This window comes from Haliaeetus leucocephalus, unplaced genomic scaffold (assembly GCF_000737465.1).
Source record: "Haliaeetus leucocephalus isolate CR32 unplaced genomic scaffold, Haliaeetus_leucocephalus-4.0 Scaffold1, whole genome shotgun sequence".
NCBI classification, from domain to species: domain Eukaryota; kingdom Metazoa; phylum Chordata; class Aves; order Accipitriformes; family Accipitridae; genus Haliaeetus; species Haliaeetus leucocephalus.
The window spans coordinates 12,667,442-12,689,547 of NW_010972437.1; the positions used below are offsets into that span (position 1 = coordinate 12,667,442).

The 22,106-nt window shown below is 37.5% G+C and overlaps 2 protein-coding genes across 2 annotated transcripts in view; both read right to left on the reverse strand.

Annotated features, from left to right (window-relative positions):
- Window positions 1-4,501, reverse strand: part of LOC104832972 (myosin-IIIb-like) — a 58,646-nt gene extending 54,145 nt beyond the window's left edge. The window contains exons 1-2 of the mRNA XM_010569408.1: window positions 4,465-4,501; window positions 328-448 (exon numbers count right to left, since the gene is read on the reverse strand). Of these exons, the coding sequence (XP_010567710.1) occupies window positions 328-448; window positions 4,465-4,501 (158 nt within the window). The remainder of the gene's footprint in view (window positions 1-327; window positions 449-4,464) is intronic.
- A 5,242-nt stretch (window positions 4,502-9,743) lies between these two features.
- Window positions 9,744-22,106, reverse strand: part of MYO3B (myosin IIIB) — a 146,472-nt gene continuing 134,109 nt past the window's right edge. Inside the window, exons 26-29 of the mRNA XM_010569422.1 lie at window positions 20,715-20,920; window positions 11,650-11,761; window positions 10,552-10,714; window positions 9,744-9,832 (exon numbers count right to left, since the gene is read on the reverse strand). Of these exons, the coding sequence (XP_010567724.1) occupies window positions 9,744-9,832; window positions 10,552-10,714; window positions 11,650-11,761; window positions 20,715-20,920 (570 nt within the window). The remainder of the gene's footprint in view (window positions 9,833-10,551; window positions 10,715-11,649; window positions 11,762-20,714; window positions 20,921-22,106) is intronic.

Here is a 22,106-nt window from a genome sequence, read left to right on the forward strand (position 1 = left end):
AACACGTACTACAGTCAATTCTGAAATGCTGAGCTTTTGCAATCCTGTCTGCAATCTATGGTATCCTGGGTACTTCTGAGAAGTGCACAGAAACAGGACAGCAACCCAGGACAACCAGCGCTGCAATAAATCTAACTCTGCTAACCGGGAGAACATTGAGATGACTGAACTGGTGGGGGGACTAGCTCACCTACAGGTGCTCATCCTCAGAAGACTGCAGATTCCCTAAGAGCTGGCTGAATTATGATGACACGCCTGCTCCTTTCAGATCTCATTGTGTGGAAAATGACTTCTGTTAGATAATAGACAGCAAAGGATTCAACTCACCAGCGCTCTTCACAGCCAAAATCAGAAGTAGAGCAGCTGCTCATAAGCTGAGGATCTGCTACACAGCCAGTGCTGCTTTTCAATCTTGTGTAGTTTTTACGAACAATATATCCCCTGAAAGCTAAAAAACATAGTTAGGAATCAGAGAAAAATTCTGCAGAGCCTGAAATACAGACTTTTACTGTGTGAATGCCCTCAACTTTTACTGAACCAGTGGACAGAAAGAACACTTAGCACCTCACAGGGGTGGCTCCAATGTTTGCAATGTTAACAGCTGGAAATCATACAGGGCCTTACACTCTTACTGTTATAGTGACCACGTGGCACAGCCCAGGTGAGGAAAAGAGGCCTCAAAATGAGAACATGTCTAATTTAAATAGGAATCCAGCTTAGAATGTATCAAAATACATAGTAGAAAATCACTCCCAAAACACCTTCTTTAATCACAGCTCCCATGATTTGAGCTAATCAGAATTTTACAGAATCAGAAGTTTTACCTGCTTTTATTGTGGGGTAGGGGGGTGAGGAGACAGGGACAGATATATTCAATTAAAACTAGAAAAATTAATAATGTCTTTTCCTATTTTTCAATTAACTGCAACCATAATAAAACATTTAAAATACCTCTCATACAAATAATGAGGAAAAAAACCCCAAACTACAGAGATTGGAATTTATACCATTCATAAAAAAAAGCGCAGAACAAAACAATCACTAGAAATACTAAATGAAGTAACAAACATGCACTGAAATGAAATGGCAAAGAAAATAGCAATGAATAACATTTTGAAGATATCTACATCCTTTTATTTCCATGGACTCTGAATTTGGATACCTAAATTACTTAATTACTTCTGTAGTTTTATCTGACATGAATTTGCTTGAATTCTGGACACCTGTGAGCAGTTAGTAATAAAGCTCCAGCACAAACCACAAATAGCAATACATACTGCACTTAGGTCAAAAGACTAAATGTATTGCAATGTACACTTAAACCCAAAAATTGTAAAATTTTATTTTTTGTAGGGTTTATTTCAAGCATTATTTAAGTAGAAATACCTTGATAAAAGGGGAGGGCTGAATAACGAAGAAATGAAGTACAGTATCAATGCCATAGCTGAAGGGTACAACAAGCAGTTGCTGAATAAGAAGGCTGAGGGTTGTGAGGGAAAGGAGTTGTTTATTAGTCTAGTAGGACTGCAACTTAAACAGTGAGATGATATGTAAAAGAAAATTGGAGCTAAGATCAGGAAATATTATGATTTTGAGGAAAAAACCTTCCCCGTCCAGGAAAGCTTCTAAGCACACTAAACACGTGTAAAAGCAGAGTCAGTCTGGGGACTAATCACCCAAAGGAGGAGAAGAGACCCCTCATTGGGATTCCTAGAGTCCAGGGTTAAATATGACAGTGAGATGCAGGATAGGCACAGAAATGGGGTCTAGGGTAACCTCATGTAGAATCAGGGTCAAGATAACATTGTAGATCACAAAGGGAAATCAGGAGGCAGAATAAATATAGAATAAATTGAGAACAAAGAAGTTGATCAGAAGATTAGCAAGTTTTCCCTGTATCTCACACCTCTGATTTTATGAAAACGCTATAAGTAGACATTACCTACACAACAGAGAATAAAGACCCTGTGGAATTTACAGTCCCTCAATTATTACCAAATTATGAGAGAATTGATTTCACTTTTCTTACATTTAACTACTTTTATAAATTTAGCTCCCCATTCATGGTTGGGGTTTTTTTTGCATAATGAAAAGATGGTCGAGGAAACAAAATAGAGCTACCTCGATTGCATCTGCTCTTTCCCTTAGGAAAGGGCTGTAACTAATCCCTTCTTTTCTATTTTAATTCCTGTATAGTGTTAATGGTCTTTTTTTCAGCCACCTACCTCCACAAAAGTATGTGGTGTTGCACTTAATTGTGCAGTATAAGAAAATGAAAACCATCTGAACAGTCCAAGCTGTGGTATGCAATGCTCCATAACAATCTAAGTGTTTCAGTGCTACTGAGGTTTCCAGGGTAAGAAGCTGCAAAAATTGCCTTTTAATGAGAGGTTACTAAAAAAAATAACCATTCACTTTACAGAAGGCATGACAGAAGTTGGGCCTGCTGAGGTGTTGTACCGAATACAGAGCTCAGGTATCGTGAGGCTGAGGAACTTTCCACCCTTAATAATCAGACTGGAAAAGTCAGTCTGTCTGGCAGAGATGAGGCAAGCATTCACTTGCCCCATGTGATCAGGCTTCCAATCCTTAACTATCCCCTACTGACCAGACAAGGAGCCTACTCTGATATTGGCAGCAGAGACAGCTGGCCAGCAGCCACCTCTCTGCAGCTGAAACATGCTGAGTATCAGTCAGTTGATGGGCTACTATAAAAATAAAGAAGCACTGAAACAACCAAACTAATAAGATAAACTTCAGTTTTATCCTTAGTAATTTCTCAACTTTTATTAGTTGTTTGCATGTGTGTGTGTCTATAAAATCAACCCTGATAGCTACTGTGATTTTATTTTTTAAAATTCTTTTCCCCAGAGACTCTTATTAATGTCAGTATAACCATTTTGGTCTTTTCCTCATTCACTACATAAAACCTGCTATATCTGATTTAACAAACATAGTTTTTAACCTGTCTTTTGTTTTCATACATATTTTCAAAATCAGCTCCTCTTCAACTTAACCCTTCTGCAAGCTGGTTTCTAACATTCTTCTAGAATATCTTGAATCTGACAGGTAAATGGCTGTATTTTTCCTACTTTCCCTTTGACTCATGGGATAACGGAAGCAGCAGGATAAACAAACTTCTCTCTCTCTCAAAAGCTTCATCGAGTGTTAGTAGGACTGCATCTTTTCAACATTTATTAACTGGATCTATAATGTTTCAAAAGAAATGCATATGCAGAGAATTCTACCGGGGGAGTCTGAGAGGCTGGGAAGCTGCTCCATCACAGCAATTTGCATTACTGACTGGTGCTGGTTTTGACACTAAGCACTTGGCTCAAAGAGTGTGAAATTAGCAGACTCATGTTGCTACTGCTCCATGAACAATCACTGCATCATTGAAGAAGAATGATTACCAGCTGTCACCTCATTTTCACCTTATCCAGTCTATATTCCAAACTTTCCAGCAACAGTATCTTTAACCCTGATCTTTACATAGCCAAAGATGACAGGATCTGAAAAGCAACGTAGGAACTGAACTTAATTTTAGCACTATTAGTAACTCAGTGTTAAATGTTTTATGTGCCACAATTTAGGACATGAATTTTTACTTCTTGTACTGATCAATTCTCACACAAAGTGCATTTTCTGTCAGCTCCAGCACCTAGCAAACCAAGAATATATTTACCTCAGGGAGTCTGAAATTTGGTGTCTTGCAGTTAAAAACCTTTGGTTTAAGGTCTAAGTACCAAGGCATATACATTACACACAATGTTGCACAATTCCAGATAAGCGAAGTCCAGGCATTTTCCCTCTGATTCCCATAGGGAATATATAGTTACAGAACAAATTGTGAAGCACAGTGTAGAAAGGTCAAAACTAAACAATCACAGGTCTATATACAAGAAGTATGAAGAAAGGAGATGAAGTCGTATTTTAAACAGCAGAAGGATTCATTCTCAGTCATAAAAAATCATGTTAAGCAGACATCTTCTACACAGACACATTTTTAATCTATAATATCACCTAAAACAGCACATAACAGCAACTTGGAAATTAAAGCTCATGCTTGCTGAAGAGAAGATATCATGGTAGTTTGTAATCAGAAGTTGATTTGCTATGAACAGCATATCACTTTCCTAATTTGCCTAGTTAAAAGAGCATTCAGCAGCTTAACTAACAACATCTGAGAGGATTTGGAGCCCATGAATCTGATTCTTCACTCCATGCCAAATTAATTCTAATGAACAGTAAAAGGGATAGAGAGTCACATCCTTTGCTGGGTCCCATGAATACCTCCCCTCTTTCACCTCTCTCTCTGGATAGGTATTGGGGGATGCCTGTTTAATGGCAGAAAAAAACCCCTCTTAAGTTCTCTGGCAGAAGGATTACGAGAAAGCAAGTCACGAGTTCTCACGTACAAGCAGTAACTATCAGTAACAAGCAGTGACTATTAAGAAGACTCACCAAGGCTGCCATCAAGACTGGTGTCACTGATGCACATCACCACTTGGACATAGGGTCTTTAATTACCATGCATTACAGCCTCTGATCTTGAGATTTGGTCAAAGAAAAGAAAGTGAAGATGACTGCGAAACTCTTTGTCAATATCAGCAAGGGAATGGAATAGATTTTTCCAACGTATTGTTGGACAACTTAGATTGTTGTCCCTTCCCGATTTTAGCAAGGGCATGAAATCCAGTAAGAATGGTCTCCTTTTCATCTCCTCAAAAACACGAGAGAAAACAAAAGGAAATGCAGATGTACTCACATTGACAGAGCTTAGCTCAGAGATGGGGATAGAATGTAGGACATCATACTTCAAAATCATAAGGCCTTTTCACTCTTCTTAACATGTTCCCTGCAAGGGCAGGAGTCTTTTAATGGTAACGAGAGATAGATACTAAAAGTGAAGAATTACTGGATGCCCTAAGCTAGTACAGAACACAAAGAGATGGAAGAGTAAAGTTAATCAAAGCTGTGCAGCCTGTACAAACCAGTCTGGTTTACCCTGAATGTGAAATCAAGGTAATACAATGAGTAAGTTCAGCTGCCATTAAGAGAAACACGTACATCTCTTCAATGGTTCTCACACTGACAACGTAGTTAAAAGGAAGAAAATTAGTGATATAAAAAAGTAAAACTGCATCTGCTACTTAGTGGTTGTTATTTTCAGGAAAATTTAAAAAAAATATATTTTTAGATAGATTTATAACATGCTTAGAAGTTTTTGGAACATTTTACTCATGTAATTCTTAGATCTATACAACAGTATTAGCCGAATACATGGACACACACATGTACACAGTGATATAAATAGGTGAACATAGGGTTTTCAAGAAATACTTCCTTGTCTTCTATTGAAGCCAACATTAAATCTTTGCTGTTGAAAATCCCAAAGGTAACACTTTTATTAAAAGCTTACATTTATTATAAATGTAAAATAGTAAATTACAGCTGTTCTCAGGCCCTCTTTTTTTTTATTATAATGGAGTAAATTTTGCCAGAAGCACATGTTAGAGATATGTAAATAGTGAGCAACACTGCATGGGCAAAAGTTACAGAAAGAAAGCATTTTACAAAGTGATGCTTCATCTGGTTTCCTTCTGAACATCCATCACTTTTTATTAAAAAAAAAAAAAAAAAGAGCCCAAATCTTGGTTTCTTGGTAAAGAATTTTCCAATACAATGTGACATATGGTGACTGTGTGAGCACGTGTTGGAGGAGGAGATGGTGGCTCAATAGATTAGTCATTTGCCTTTCACCTCTGGAAGCATAGTTAAACTCAGTCCTGACCAGAGCTGCACAGTATATCCCAGATGGCTAAAGTGGGCCTAATTAAAATGAATTCAGTGATGTCACCTTGGATCTAAGTGAATCGCATGCACCACTCATTTGGCATTGGCAACGTTAGTTCACAAATGAAATAACCAGATTAAAATCTTCCCTTAAGTCTTTCAGGACAACAGTCCCACTGCATGGAAATACATGCTATCATAACTAAAAAACATACTTTTTCAATTGTATTATCTATTGTTTTAAATTCTAATTAGTCCATTATTCTAATACAAAGAAACATTAAATGAGACTTGCATGTGAGGTGAATCAGTGCAGCAACATTTCAGTCAGATGATTCAGTGGATGTACACCGATTTAAACCAACTGTGAATCTGACAACATAATTTAAAAAAATTCTTTATTTTAACAAAATATTTTTCCTTTTATGTAGATATAAATCAAAACAATACAAATCCCAATTACAAAGAAATACTCAGAAGTGCAAAGTATTGTTAACTCAAACACTTTACAGAAAATCATTCTTTACAATCTGCCTCTAAGCTAAAAATTAGCATTTTCGAAACTTCACAGTTTGGGAAAGTGTGACTGGAAGAAGTAGGAAAGACCTTGTGTACCTTGTGTACCATTTTAGCCATGAGTCTAATAAGTTCTGTGTATTCTGAGAACCTGTGATGTAGATATGCTGAAGTAGGGTAGCTTTTTCTTCCCCACCTAATTTAAATTCACAAATATTTTGTTTCCTAGCAAGGGTATTTTCCCCCATCTGAAATAATGTCTTTTTTTCGGGTAATATAATACATGCAGGAATTGTATCCTCATGTATATTGTGAGGGTTGTTTTTTTTCTAAGTTTGTTTTTTCTTCCAACGTTTCTTCAATGGATAGTGAACTGCTGGGCCCACAGAGATCTCCAGACCACCAGCTCATGTATTTGAAAGGCATCTGTTTATTTTTAAAATGCAAATGCAGCCTACCTCAAAGACTGACTTGCAAGAAATGAACAATCTGAACAAGTCAAGAGGTTTCCAATCAGGAGCTGTGTTCCTCCTTTGTATCAGGCTATGATCACTTGCTGTCAAAACCACTTAAACAATATCCTGGAATCTGAATGAAGTCCCCCCACAATTAAAATGAGCAGGATAATCCTGCAAGAATTATTCAGGCAAATCATTTTTCACACAGTTTAAAGTAATGATAAGGTCATTTACAAAAGAAATCAGCGCCTTTGAAATGCTGACTTGTAGACAGAGGACTGCCTGGAGGAGGGCCATAGATAACAGTGAAGACTGGCCTCCTAACACTACCCTCACAGTCTTTGGAACTGATTCTGATGAAGAGAAGGCCCAATAAGGTTAATACCCCTACTTTGATCTCTGTCAAAGCGTACCAGCAAGAATTAATTTACATTTCAGATGAAAAAGGTTGACAGCATGAAAAGGCATCTTGTTTCTGGTATGTGAATGTGCTGTAATAGATCGGGAATTCTGAAAGGAAGTTCTGAGGAAGCTAAAGGGATAAGCCGAGCGGCTGCTTTTATTGGGAAAGAGATGAAAGGAAAACAAATTTCAATATGTGCTGTTCTGTAGAAACATGTAAGCCAAATGCTTCCTAAATTTCAAGGCCTGCTTGAGCAGGGGGGGAGGGAAAGGAGAGGGAAGTACATATATTTTAATTATATGGTTTTGCTAATGTCTGGATGACAAATGCAAACAATCTATCTCACTGCCTGAAATGGCTCATTTAAAAAAAAAAATACAAAGGTGATCATGCTCCATTTTACTGAAAAGCTGCCTTGAACTACACATTCACATTATAAGATGTGCAGGGAAGGGAGAGATTTGGAGCTGCTTTTGTCTCCATGTCACTAGGCACTTGGACAGTGTGATGTAAACAACAGAAAGACTGTCGGTGTATTTTAAAACCTGGAAAATGGCCACCATTAGCAAGCATGAGCTTTTATTTGAAACACAGAATACTTAGCATGTAGAGAAGAGAAAATGTGCACAAGAATAATTTTCAAATAAGAAGTCCTAGATAAAGGTTTTCAAAGGCAGACAGAAATGTGTTGAGGATTACTATTATTACTATACCCCTTCAAATGCAATGCCAAAGATAGGAGGAGCAGACAGCCTAATTAATACAAAGGTGCACTGTGTCACTCTTAACCCTATAGTCCTCATGCTTATTCACCCAGACTGATCACTGAAACTGTCAAGTGCCAGGTTACAAAGGAAGACAGCGTGTGTGTTAGTGGGAAGAGTGCTAACAGCATTCCTCCAGCATTAGGTCCAGAGGGCTCAATAGAAGTGTCCAAATTCAAGGGTATGCATACACTCCCACTGCCTCTGCTCTGCCATGTTCAACGCAGCGTCTAAGAGATGGCAGGAAGGAACACAGCTCTGAATCTCTCCCATGTGTGCAAAGAGCAGAATAGATCAGTTGCTTTCTCTAAAGAGCTAGTTCTCCTACATGCCTAAGAAATCTAGCTGGATAAAACTCTAAGGCAGGATGTCCCCTACCAGTATCCAAGTGATACTGCTATACACCAGCTTCCTACTGAACCTGAGATAACTCTCATCTTAAGGTACTGGTAATAGTGGGACAGTGATGGGTCAACTGCTTCACTTTCCTTTTTATGGCAAAAGGCTGTTATAAGTCAGGAAATCAAAGTGCAGGTATGGCCATGTGTAAACGTAGCAAATACTCCAGAAAATAGTTGCAGGCGGTACTTTAAGATCTACTGTCTGTGCTATCATGAAAACAATAGAAAATGACAACACAAAGGAGAGGAAGAAGGGGAGAGGGTGCTTATGCAGTCCTTCAGTGCTTATTGTAATGGGAGAAACAAATTCTCCTTAACAGTTCTCCATTTAATAGAATATTCTGCATTTGACCCTAGAGCTATAGTTTAGGATTCTACAAAACAGTATGCATGCAAAGCTATAAATTATTATTTTATCCTAATGATACTCTGTTCATTTCTGTAACCAGACTGGTATTCTGTTTTCTGCTGAAAGTCACTGCAATGCTTAATTTCAGAGTAGCAAACTTAGACAAAAGAAAAACAAATTTACTGGAAATGCCTTGAGAACAAAGTAAACGAATATTTAGAACACATCTTTTTCAGACTATAGACTTCAGACTTTTAGACTATATGATACAGAATAGAGAGGTGACAAAGCTTAAGGAATTATAGCACAGGAAGCTGGTAGAATAAAGGTGGTACCTTGGTTTATCTGTAAACATATTTGCCACAACTCATTTTTGATCGGCTAGTCTTTCAACCTGGGGTTGGACAGGGAAGGTGTATTACACTGCATCATATGGAGGCTGCTTCATATTGGCAGCATCTGAAAACACCATTGAGGCACTGGTGCTTAGATTTCTGTGCCATATGGTACCCTGCTCTGTACTAGAGACCTACACAGCCCTATGGGCCTGTTCTTCCAATAATCTCTTTAAAGTTTATTCAAATTCATATTGATATGGCTGCATAGGAGTCTGGCAGAGAGTCAAAAGATTGGCCAAAGCTGGCAAACCCAGCAAGCAGTCAAAACAAAACCCTGGCAACCTGCCAAGATCAGGGCTTGACACAAAGACAGAGAAATGTATGTCCAGTGCCTCCCATCCATACTGTTAGTCAAATCAATCCAGTGCTTCATATCAGCTCTACATACAGTTGAATCATACAGACGGTGCTCAGAAGAATCTTAAAGAATTAACTCAATAGCTTTTAATCAGTATGTTTTGCTTCCAGAGAAGTACTTAGAAGAAGCCCAAAGTGCCTGATACCTGTCACTGATGTCATTTGATACTGAAGAACAAATGATCAGAAGAAATGTTTTTGATAGTTTTTGTTTGGACTGTAGTTGCATTTCTCTTGGCTATACACACTGACACATGAAATTACCCACAGCAAAATAGGTGTTGGCAAATGAAATAATGTTTTAATTACCTGCTTGAATATGTATAGCAGCATCAGTTCTTCTGTTCCTTATTTCCTTGTACTTCCTGCGAGCTTCATATCCTCTCCAGGCTAAAAATACAAACCCATGTGCTGGAAATTACATTTATTTAAGGAAGTGCTACAGAGTCTACAGAGTCAGAGATGTGCTGAAACTTTCATCCCTCCTGCCATAACCACTCCAGCCCCCACCACCAATACCTCTTCCCCACCCACCCACATGTTGAACTCTGGGTTCGCAACTGTAGTATTGATATCCCCACAACTTCAAACACCACTTCGCTCATCCAAATTTTAATTGTCACCATGTGCTCACTGATGTCCTAACCCAAAAGGCAAAGGTGCGTGATCATGTCAGCACAACAACTCCCCTCCTCACTCAGCTCCCCAAATTCTTTATAAGGAAGCCTGCTGAATTACTGATAATCAGCCTCTCAGGCCACCCCACAATGCATGTTATCTGGAATTCTGGTATGCATGGTGGGGGAGGGCATGCTACTGCATTTCATTTAAGTGCTGCATGCTAGCATAGACATACCTAACAACATTTTCATTTTGTGCACAGGCATCACATCCAAAATACTAAAATATTTAAATAAAGACATTACCAAATACTAATATGACACCTTAGAAGTAAATCAATAATATTTGCATCAATTAGCTGGAGAGAAAAGTACCTCTGGTTATTTTGATTTCATAGTAAACTATTATGAATGAATAAATAATGTACATGCAATTTAACAGCCTGAAATGCAAAAACACTCAATGAAATAGGGAACGCGAACATTTACCTGACTGTATGGTAACAGCACTATTTTCTCTTTTCTCTTTGACTTTCTTGTATCTCCTTGCTCCAAGCCATCCCTTGATATAGGCTTGCATGACCACCACTCTCCCTATAACTTCTCGCAGGAACAAATTTAACTGCTCTATATGGTAATACTTTAGAAAAACCTGAAATGGAACAAAAAAAAAAATATCAGTATTACATGCAGGCAGTAACATAACCTCTTGTATTCTACCTTTTCATTAGTCTTATGTCAGACTATTTTAGGGCACCGTTGCTGAGAAAACTGATAAAATACTGGTTGCTGATATCATAGCAATCTTGTGCATCAAATATTTGCTCTCAGTGTGCTTGTGGAATTTCATTATTCCACTGATTATAATCACCCCATTGCAAAATCACATATTTACCCCCTTTACAAAGTAAATTGGCCAGGGGGTTATTTTCAGGTATCAACAATTTTGAAATATAGCCTTTCTTGACAGTGAGAAGATAAATCCTGGGTTGAATTTGTTTTTAAATTTAGTATTGTCTAACAGCATACTGCTTTGGGGGGCAAATCCTGTGGGTGCTTACATACACTTTATCTGGGTCTTGAGCAGGAAAATTCTCCTTGTTTTTCCGTTGTGCACTGTAAACCAACTCAAGATACTGTATAACATCCTTTTTACAAAAGTCACCCACTCCATTTTAAACCATGAACAAAGGCTCTTGACAGAGCCAGAAGGATCTCACCTGAAACTCCACAAATTAATAATGTACTAACCAGCCCCACTGGATGGGCCAGCGTGTGAAGTTTCAGTCATGCTATGGTTAAGAGCAGGAGGAACTTCAGGGAGGCACTACCACAGTGGGGGCACTAGCAGATGTACTGCCCTTATGAAGGCAGCCCTGTGCAGAATGTGCTTTGGGGAGGTACCCAATGCACCCCTCCTCTTGCAGCACTAACTCAGCTAGCTTGGGAGGGCACCTTCGTAACCTGGGAGGCTAACTGGAGCAAATTCCTTGCTCTTTTGTTCATTGATGCAGTACTTCTCAAACTGCTGTTAGACACGTTTTGCTAAAAGGATAATATCCTTGAGAAAATGTTGGCACCCTCTACCTTGGTTTTCCCAAGAATCCAGTTGTCTAGTTTAGATTTCTCCAAAATGGCAAGACAGTTTTCTCTGCTACCAAGGGGAGTCTCGTGTGCCTTGAATGCAAGGCAGTAATACCTGCAAAACCAAATGACAAAGAAAGAATTGACTTGACAATCAATATGTACTTTCACTGCTCTTCTCTAGCTCAGAGCTGCATCTCTAGAACTCATAGGCTAAATTCTCCCTTATACTCAGTCTTCTTCATAAATCATGACACAGCTATCATGAACAGATATTTAAGCATATACATGACACAGGACAATAAGTGGTACCATAGTGGTGACAGGAATCTGCTGCATTTGAGAAATCCCCAGTCAGTGTAATCATCCATAAAGGTCTTTCACAAACCAGTGCAACTTAGGGAACACCTAAGGTTGCTTCGAATTTTTCAGGTGAACAAGTGAATGAAGGACAGGGAGAATAAGGAAAAGTGCTAGAAATCAGAGTAATAGAAAGGAAGGCAAAAATAAAACCTTTTGCATAACGTGTAAAATTAAGTACACCATCTACAGAGCTGCATAACACACTTTGGCACAGTTACATCTCACTGCAAGTCTGCAATTTCTGTTGAATAAGCAGGTGCTCCCCTAGGTGTTCAATGGACCTTTACAGATTTCCAAGTGGGAGAAAAGTCAAATACTAGCACCAAAGAAAGACAAAAGCACCAAAAGTAAGTTATCATGACCTGCTGCCTGTTTCTTATGAGACATGCCAAAAAAGGCATTTCAGAATATTCAGTATTTTAGTAACTGGTATCAGTCATTTTCCACAAAGAAATATAAATGGCCTTGACATTCTTTGGGAAGCATAAATCCACATAAGAAGTCCAAGGCTTTTGAGCTTGTAACAAGATCACTTCCATCAACAGAACTCAGGGGAGCTTCCCATTTTCAGTATGCCTAATAGAAAGACTGAGGATTCTCCATCAGTGAAGATAAAGGCCAGCACTAGGAGGGTAGGCAGCACAATGATACAGTGATACTGACTGATTATTGAAGCTGAAAGGCTGCCATTGCGTGTGAAGAATAAAGATTGGTTTACAGTAAAAACAACGCTCATATCAATCTTAATTTACAGACAGCAAGATGTTCAGACTTCATGAGTACCCACTTGTGTTTCACACCTCCACATATGCATAATTAAAGCAATTGTCACTGCTATTGTATTGGCAAGGATTTTATCAGTGCTGATGGTTAAACAGAACTAGCAGCTATTTTAAAGAAAGAACAAGTGAATTACTCCTGATATGAATGTAATAGTTTTCTTTACTCACAAGGATTTCTGTGGTTATGATTAAGTCATTAGGCATGATGTCTTCTTCCTGTTTCACTGGGATAAGCAATCAATTGGAATGATTATGATCAATTTTAGTGGCCTTTGGAGCCGGCCCATACTAAACAACATTGACTTTTCTTTTGTCCACATTCCCTTGCAAAGAACAGCCCTTAACAATTATGTGAAATAACATTGTTGTGCAAATAGTTAATGAAAAAGGGATGCAAACATGTTTCAACTGAATTAAGAATGAATGGACTAATCCCTACCTGTAAAGCCACTATGCACTAATGAAGAACGGTTCTATAGTATTTAAGTAACTCTACTTGCAAAAAATTAAGTAACAGCAAGAACATGTGCCAGTTAGTTTACAAATTTAAGGTTATTTTAGCACAAGTACATTGTCAGATGGTAGCAACTGCCACCTCAGCTCTCATTTACGAACCACCATGTGTTGTCTTGGTCTTTATTAAGTTATACTTCTACCAGTGCTACTCTATTTACATTGTGTTTGAGAGGAACTGGCAGGTTGAGCAAACCATTCTCTTAATTATTAGCATGGGGAAGAGCCATCAGATGTTCTTTAAAACATAAAGAGAAGAATCCAACCAGTGAACCTCAAACACAGATTCCTCTGTAGCCACATAAAGGCAAGAAAATATCCCACCTCATACTGAAGAAAATATGGAGAAGCAATTAGAAAGAGTGGAATAGTGCAAGACTTTTTTTTTTTTAGAATCAGGAGAATATGATTTTCAAATATTAGCTGTAGTTATGTCTATATATTAGCTCCAGTTGTCACAAGAAATAAAAAAGAACCAGTAAAATAGTCAATAAAGACCAAAGGGGAACGAAATTATGTCTGAAGACAGAAGCACTGGCATCAGTCCTGGACCAGAGACTCAGATATTCACCAACCGGAGACATTGCCCACTCTGAATAATGATAGGAGATTATGTATTACTGAGTTATTTTTAACGCAATTACTTTCTCAATAACATGATATTGCAAATTCTTTAGCCAAGACTTTCAAAATACTGAGTCATGCTGTTTAGTACATATGGAGAGACACAGTGCATTTTAAAAGAAAAAAAGTACGTTTCCTCCACCTTATTACTGAATGTAATGATGCCAGTTTTCACAAGACAAATGGTATTATGAATTGCACTAATAAAACTCTGATTTAAAATATACATATCACAAACAATTTGTGATAGCATGCAATTTCAACAGATACTTGACAGATACATCAGGGAAGTTGCACTAAGTAAATTACTGTTTGCTTCAAAAGCCAGTTCAGATAGCCATGTTATTTACACATGTATGTAACTTAAGCAGTTCCTTTCCTTAGAAGGAAGGAAGGATTCAAGTGAGTGATATTAGTTTTCTGGTTGTTCATACATCTTTTAAGGCATGTTGTAGTTGGGAGTTTTAAAACCACACAAGTTTTTAGATAGCACTGATGCAATAAAATAGTCAAGGGGGATCTCTTAATTTTTGAATCTTACTATCTTAGCAATGACATTCTAATTACTGAGAAGTTGACTTCTTATTTGTGACAAATACCTCACTAAAAAGTATTTTTGAGCTATGCAATTTACATGCCTGACTATACCATTTTGTTTATGACAAACTTCAATATCTTTCAAATGTAGCACCCTCTCCATTAGCGCGCTCTCATGATCTAGAATGTAGTTGCTTTTGATACTCAAAAAACCCCCCATAAATAAAGCAATGTCCATTTTTCTTACCTTAACAAATATTTTTATAAATCTACATTTATCTGTCTTCTAAGAAAGCAAGCTATTGAGAATGACAGTAACTTTACAAACTACGGGAATAACTTCAGTTTCTGTATGTAAACATATTGCCTCCCAGTATTTCATAAAAACTTCCTCTAAATGGTGTTTTTCCAAATGTTTCGATTGATCCAACCACTGCACAGAAAACTCCTGTAACTGGTTAAACACACTGGGATGTCGGATTTTCAACATCAGGTCTTCCTGTTCCTTTTCAGTTATGTCATCAAAAATAAGGCAGAAATGACTCTACTCATCAGAAATAAGGTCTAGCACTGAGAGACTGGCAATTTCCAGAACTGCTTTTAGAGTTTGCATTCTGCACAGTAAAAAGTCTCTAGATTAGTGTTCCAAAGCTCAAATCCATGCATTTTTTTAAGCAAACACTTTGTTTTCCATCTGGTGCCTGCTTTCACGACTGAATCACATAACTACAGATGTGCAAGTAGTTTGACTCGATGTGCTCAGGATAACTGCATGGCAGCACAGCATGTGCCACATAGGGTCACCCAATTATTTTACCTAATCTAAAATCTTTGTACAGCAATGGACCATATGGGATATTTTGGAGGAAGGTAAAACATTTCACCTTAATGTATCTGGTAACAGTGTGCAAATATTGTACATGGTGAAATGGTAGAGAAAACGTCTGGGAATGCACACAAAACTTTGGGGTATATGCAACTACAACTGTTCATTTTGATTTATTGGCCTAATTTCACTTCTGTCATACTTATGTAAATCTCCTGTACAGAGATCACAGTGACCTCTATTTATAACATTTCACCAAGAGAAGAAACCAGATAATTGCAGAAAAGCAGAGCGAGAAATCACATTTGTTTCCTGATGAGATGAAAATTTCACAACTCTACTTTTTTATTTCCATATTTGCATTTGTTATTCCAGCAAAAAATGCAGTAGTCTGGAATACTTCAGTGCTCTTTTATGTTAAACCAATGCTTTAATTTCTGTTTTTAAAAATAAAGTTTATGGTCCTTCATGTGTTGTTTCATGTTTGTGCAAAAATACGTTATTTTCTCAGGTTATACATCCTGCTTGAAAATCTCCTACACGTGACACATATTCATCTCCATGTTTCCCAAAAGTACTTGACTAATCACATTCTCACTAGCAGTAAGACTAAGTAAGAGAAAAGTAATTTCCCCTCAGAAGAACTAATTTTTCAGAGCTGATGAAACTCTGAAATTGCATATTTCTTAACCAATGGTTCTTACACGGCACTACAGACTATCCTTCATGGACATGAATAGTATTCCAGACAAAACATACATTAAAATGGGATTAACTGTACTTAGTAGTCGCTAGGCATAAACCAACATTTTTTAAAAGTTGAATTTATCCCCACATCAACAATTGCAAAGCTAGGACATGCAGAGTTAAGGTTAAATGTTAAAGACATCCAAGTATGCCAAGATATGGAAGACTTCAGAATGATGCAATGCATTAACTAGCTGGTTATGGCCAAGGTATTTTACTGTTGGTGGTTTTAGATTAGATAAACTGATTGTAAACAAATGGTTCAATTTCTCTCCTCTCCTTAAAGGGTGAACTGTGGAACTGTTCAATAAATAGCATTTAAACAGCACCATTAACTACTATACCAGTGTCTCTTAGTAAAGTTCCCTTCACATTCCAGACTTAATGGCAGCATCATTTCTACACAATTAACTCAAAAAAGTAATGGTTAACCCTTTTTCTCTTTAAAATAAATCTTTTTACTAAAATACACTGGCCTGAGGTGGAGAATGGATAATGATATGTGAAAAGCATGAGGTGCAAGAGTGCAAAATCCCTTTCTAGCCAGACCCCCAGCAATAGTAGAGAGATTCTCAACATTCCAAAAGACGTTTGTTCCTTCTCATCCTTGGAGTTGGAAAGTTTAAAAAAAAACCAACATGTTTTTCTTCAGTTAGCAATGAAAGAGCCATTAAATAACTTTCAAAAATTCCTAACTTGTATTGGTTGTATCTCACCTCTTTCAGAAACTTTCACATCCGAATTCATACAACTAATTGCATTTGACTCTGTATTGAGAGTATGAATGAAAAAATGTAAATGAAAAATGGAAAAACATCTAAGATAGTCTTGAAATTCAGTAACAGATACCTAACACCCATGCTGTAAATCATCAGACAAACATATCTGATCACAGATCACAAAAATACTCTCAGAATGGCATAATTTGGTCCATTCTGCATATACAGTTCATAAGGGGTTAGCAGACTTTTCACCCCTACAGGTTTCCTATCTTCTCCATCCTGCAACTGTTTACCAGTGGTCTGTGAATGACAAAAGTCTAGAAAGTATATGTGGAAAGTAAAGTAGCTTACCATATTTAAAGTGTACAGAAACATTATAAAGATCTGGCAAAATCTTAAGGCTACTGAAACAAATAACAATCATTTCCATGCATAATAGTAAAATAAAAATATGGGAGATGTTACAGTTTTGTTTCCAGAAATCACTTAAGGACTTTGGTAGAGTGCACTGTGTTAAAAGTAAGCTTGCATTAAAAACATATCATTTGAAAAGCAAGCATTTCTTTTCTCTGTAGCAAACCTGTTGACTTCTAATTTAATTCAGTGCTTCCCTGATTTTGAATAATAAACAAGTCTATCACCACTGAATTTTGGGGGTTAGAAGAAAGCATGTACTGAGGTAACATGTTTTACAGGATTTTGCAATATTTGACCAGGGTTTTTTCCTAGCTCCACTCAACACAGAATGTGACTCATTAAGGTCAATGAGGCTTTAAATGGTCATGAGAAATGTAACACTGACAGTTTGGAGACTGTGTATACCAGGTGTACCAACAGTGACCTTATGCAAATTTGCACTGTGAGACTGAAAAAGCAGAACAAACCTCACTGGGATCACTGTTACAGTAATAGCACTGGTATTGCCATGAGTGTATGATCTCAGTAATATCATCTGGCTCCTGTGGAGGAGGTAGTGCTTATATGAAAAGTGTATCCTGCATCCTAATGCAGTGCAAAGAACTTTAATGCAGAACATAAACAGGCAGAGAAGAATGAAAAAGCCAATCCTTAAATGAAACTTGTACAAAACTTCTCAACACGTTCCCATGTGCTAATGAGGCACTTCAAGCATTTAGCACCATCAGACTCTCAAGTCCCTTATTTTTCAACCCATGGTACAGTATATGGCACATTACATAAAAGGTATATACAGCTGGGGAATATGTGGTGAGGACACACCTGCATACCACATCAAGTCATGTGAAGCTCCAGGCGCCTGGGCACTCAGATATAGCAAGGAGTGTCCCATCCAGTGGGACTTTCAGTGCAGGTCCCTGCTAGAAAGCACTCCTCCCTTAGCTGCCATGCAGTGCACAGTCACTATGTGGCCCCACAAGCCAGGCACACCTGGTTGCCTGATCAGGTTACTAACCTGTGTCTGAAAGCGTCTGTGCTGCTTCACAGCAAACATGAAAGACAGACACATGATGGCATGGAGTTTGAGACAAGACCAACAGAGACAAAGTGCCTAAGACTTGAGAGGTGTACAGTGTTTACAGAGGCTGCAGATTACATTTTCCTACTTTAAGAATATGTATACTTATATACATAAAACAGATGGTTGTATACTTGGCTGAAGAAACATTGTGTGAATGAGTTACAATTAAGTCCTCTTCTCACCATCTGTTTTTTAACCCAATAAACTACCTCCAGGTTTGCAACACTGAAATAATCTGTTCTACGTGAAAACAGAAGACAGTAAAGAGTAACATTAGACAGAGCTTTATCTTTTGTTTACCTCCCACCTGATAAACCCTGAATGGTTCTGTTCCCTGCCTTTGATTGTTTTGTCCTCATATTTCCTGCTAAGAGTTTACAAAACAGCATTATTGAACAGGCAGATAAGAAGCACACCTATTTGTTTAATAACATCAAGGGAGAAAAAGTGCTGGCTCATCCATTTTGTTGTTCAGTTGCTCAAAAGGATCAAAATACCAATTAACTTGCTGGCTTAGAAAATCTTTGATATCCTCACATTTACTGACATTTTGAAACTCTTGTTCATACTTGCCTAATGTCTTTTTGATTATGAACAAAGAAGTGCCAATCTGTTTAGCATTTGACCTGTTTTCTCAAACATTTTTATGTATTCAACTGCTTCCTAAAAACACTTGACTAGTCATGGCTGTAAGTTGAAGAAAAATGTTTCTTGTTCCATTGATAGGTTTATTAACCATTGTTTGTTTGTTTGTTTTCAAGAGCAAAACAGAATAGAATTTGTTTAAAAATGAAGCATGAACTGAACAAAGGAGCAAGAACATCTCCTCTTTTGCCCCCCATTTATATTCTGAACTCAGGAAGTCTTCTATGCTGTTGGGCAAATTGCTAAATCTTGCCCCATTTCCCTTGTCACATTGACTTTCTTTCCTGAAAGAATTACATCAAGTTGGACTAAAAACTTGGGGAGTATCTGACAAGATGTTAAACACAACTTGCCCTTATCTGCAGGAATGAAAAGCTACAGTCAGCGCTGCTTTTATTACCATGACTTTTCAAGTTCAGTGTACTTTTGAATGAAAAGAATCTACTGATAAGAGGAGGCCTAATTTCCTCTCAATTTACACTAATTTCAGTGGAGTTAATCTTAGTTCACTTATGTGTAAATTGGATAGAAGTTAAGGTTAGTAATTCTGCCTTCAGCCTTTTAAGGATGTTGCAAAGATGTGTTAGTGATCACAAAAATTAATCTCTCTTAAACCTGCTTTAGAATAGTGTGACCTTACTAAGATTAGTCATGTATAACAAAAAAAAAAAATTGGGGGAGATCATGTCTGAAAATTAAATTGCTTTGATGGACAAACAAACATGTTAGTTATCCTTCCTGGGATATATATCTCTAGTGTTTTCCTATTACATATTCATTTGGCATACTAATATATTACAAATCAGAAAATTTCAGAATTTTTCAGAATGAATTAAGCTATGGTTCAACATCTCTCTACACAAGGACCACAGATTTCCAAACCCAAATGACTGATTTACACACGCAAATTTACCCAACCTCTGGGTTTTAGAAAGGCCTGTGAAACTGTTTGTGTCTCCTCTTTCTCAAAAACATAATCAGCTCCTTCCCTCTAGCATCATATGTATGACTTGCTTTCAGTAGATTCATTAACTCTATATTGTCTGGATGAGCAACCTCCAGTTCAGAAAACAGCACTAAATGCTTGATTTAGCCATTCACTACTTGTTCCTACTGTTGAGTAGTTGATTGCTTAACGGTACTGCTTCTGCTCCTGCTCCATTATTGAATTATCAATCCTACAGACTGGAAAACAGTAAATACTACACACAAAAAAAAAAAATCTAGAGGAAACCATAATGATCATATAAACATATTGTCATCATAAAGACAACAGCATTTCCTGAATGAAATTCATAACTTTTTGAGATTGAGAATAGTATTAAAGTCAGTAATAGTAGCCATGACACGGGTTCAAGTGAACAGAGATCTGGTTATAATTCGTGGTATCTCCAAGAGAAATGACTATGAGGCTACAAAGCTATTATGAGGAATATTTCTAAATCTAAAGCTTTTACATCAGTTCATTCTTAAGCATGTACACATTCTTCATACAATGGCTGAAGGTCACTGACATTCCAAAGCCTTGTATCACCTGAGCATGATGCATAATTTGCACTTGTTGCCTCTGCTGAGTGAACCATGGGGACAGGCTTGCTACTGAATACTAACTGCTCACTGCTGGTCTCACATTGACTTTTCTCCATTAGAGCTCAGATATCTCATGTAGTCTTTATCTCTGATAGTCACTGCTCTCATTAGAGAATCAGACCATGTACAAACCAATGTTTGTAGAACTTTCTGTACTTACAAATAGAATATATTTTATTGAATGGAGTTTTAAAACAACAGCCATGTTATAGAAGCCTTACCTTTTCACAAACTCTTCAAAGAGGATGCGATGAGAATACCCTTTTTGACGTATTTTGACAGTTTCCAGAATTCCAGTGTATCGTAGCTGCAGTAGAACTCTCTCATGAGAAAATGTCAGTGCTTCTCGATCATCGTTAGGTTTAATGCAGCGGATAAAGTGAGGCTGTCCAACAACCATTTTGGATAAAAGATCCATGAGGGAATACTAATGAGGAAAATAAAAAAGATGCACACAAAACTGCAATCCAACTACTTAAGCAGGAGATATGTATTTGTAAACAGTATGTAATGCTTGATTATATTTTAATCTGTAATGTTAGCCTGCATTGACGTTTTAATAATTTTGAAGCTTTTGGCTAAAACCCAGAACCTATCAAAAGTTTTCAATTGTAAAAAAAAAATAAATTATTCTAGTTCTTATTTCTTACTTCTTACACCTTTCTCTTCGTCTCTCCTTATACCACATTTCTGTTGTTGAAGAAGGCCCATATTAAAAAAAAAATTAACTGAAAAATGTCCTAACTATAATTCTACTGTAGGCACATTTGACAAATCAAATATCCCCAACAGAAGAACAAGCTTTACTGTGAAACAATCACAGAAAATCATGGGGAAAGGGTTGCAAAAGGTCATCAGTTCAGTCCTCTGCCCAAGGAGAACACTAGATGTATCTCTACTGTTTCAGGAACATCTCTGTTTAATCCATTTTTCGGAATCACTGAGGATATAGACTGCACAGTCTGCCTGGACAATCTATTGAAGTGCTACATTATCATGACTATTCATAATGTTCTCAATATCCAACCAAAATCTTCCTGCTGAAACATAGGCCCATTACTTCTTTTCCTGTCCACTCTGGACAAGGAAAACAATTTATTCCATTGCATTTTACAGTAAAATGAAAAAGTGTGATCAGATCACATTATCTGCTTTTCTAATGATTCCTCTGAATACTGATACTTTTGCTCCATCCTCACCTCATTAATCTACTGTACGATAAGTATTTGTTGCAAATATACTCAATCTCAAAATCACGTACAATTCCAAGCTGACTGCGGTCACTTTGCTGTAGGCTGCATCCATATTATGGTGTAGTTTCACACTCACTCCCCCACTCCCCACCCCCGCTTTTTTTTTTTTTTTTTACCATTCCTACAGAGCTGACATCTGCATAGTTCTTTGCAAGACCACTCTAAATCCACACTTGTATTACAAGTCTGAATGTGTGTCCTTGTACCCTCCACACTGGGGCAACACCTCAGTATACATCAGCTTCCTCTCTGCCTTTCCTTACACTATCTTGCACGAAAAAGAAAACAGGTATTCCTACACAGCATGAAGCTTTGACCCACACTAGCTAGCACAGCCCTGTGAACTTCCATTCTGCATGG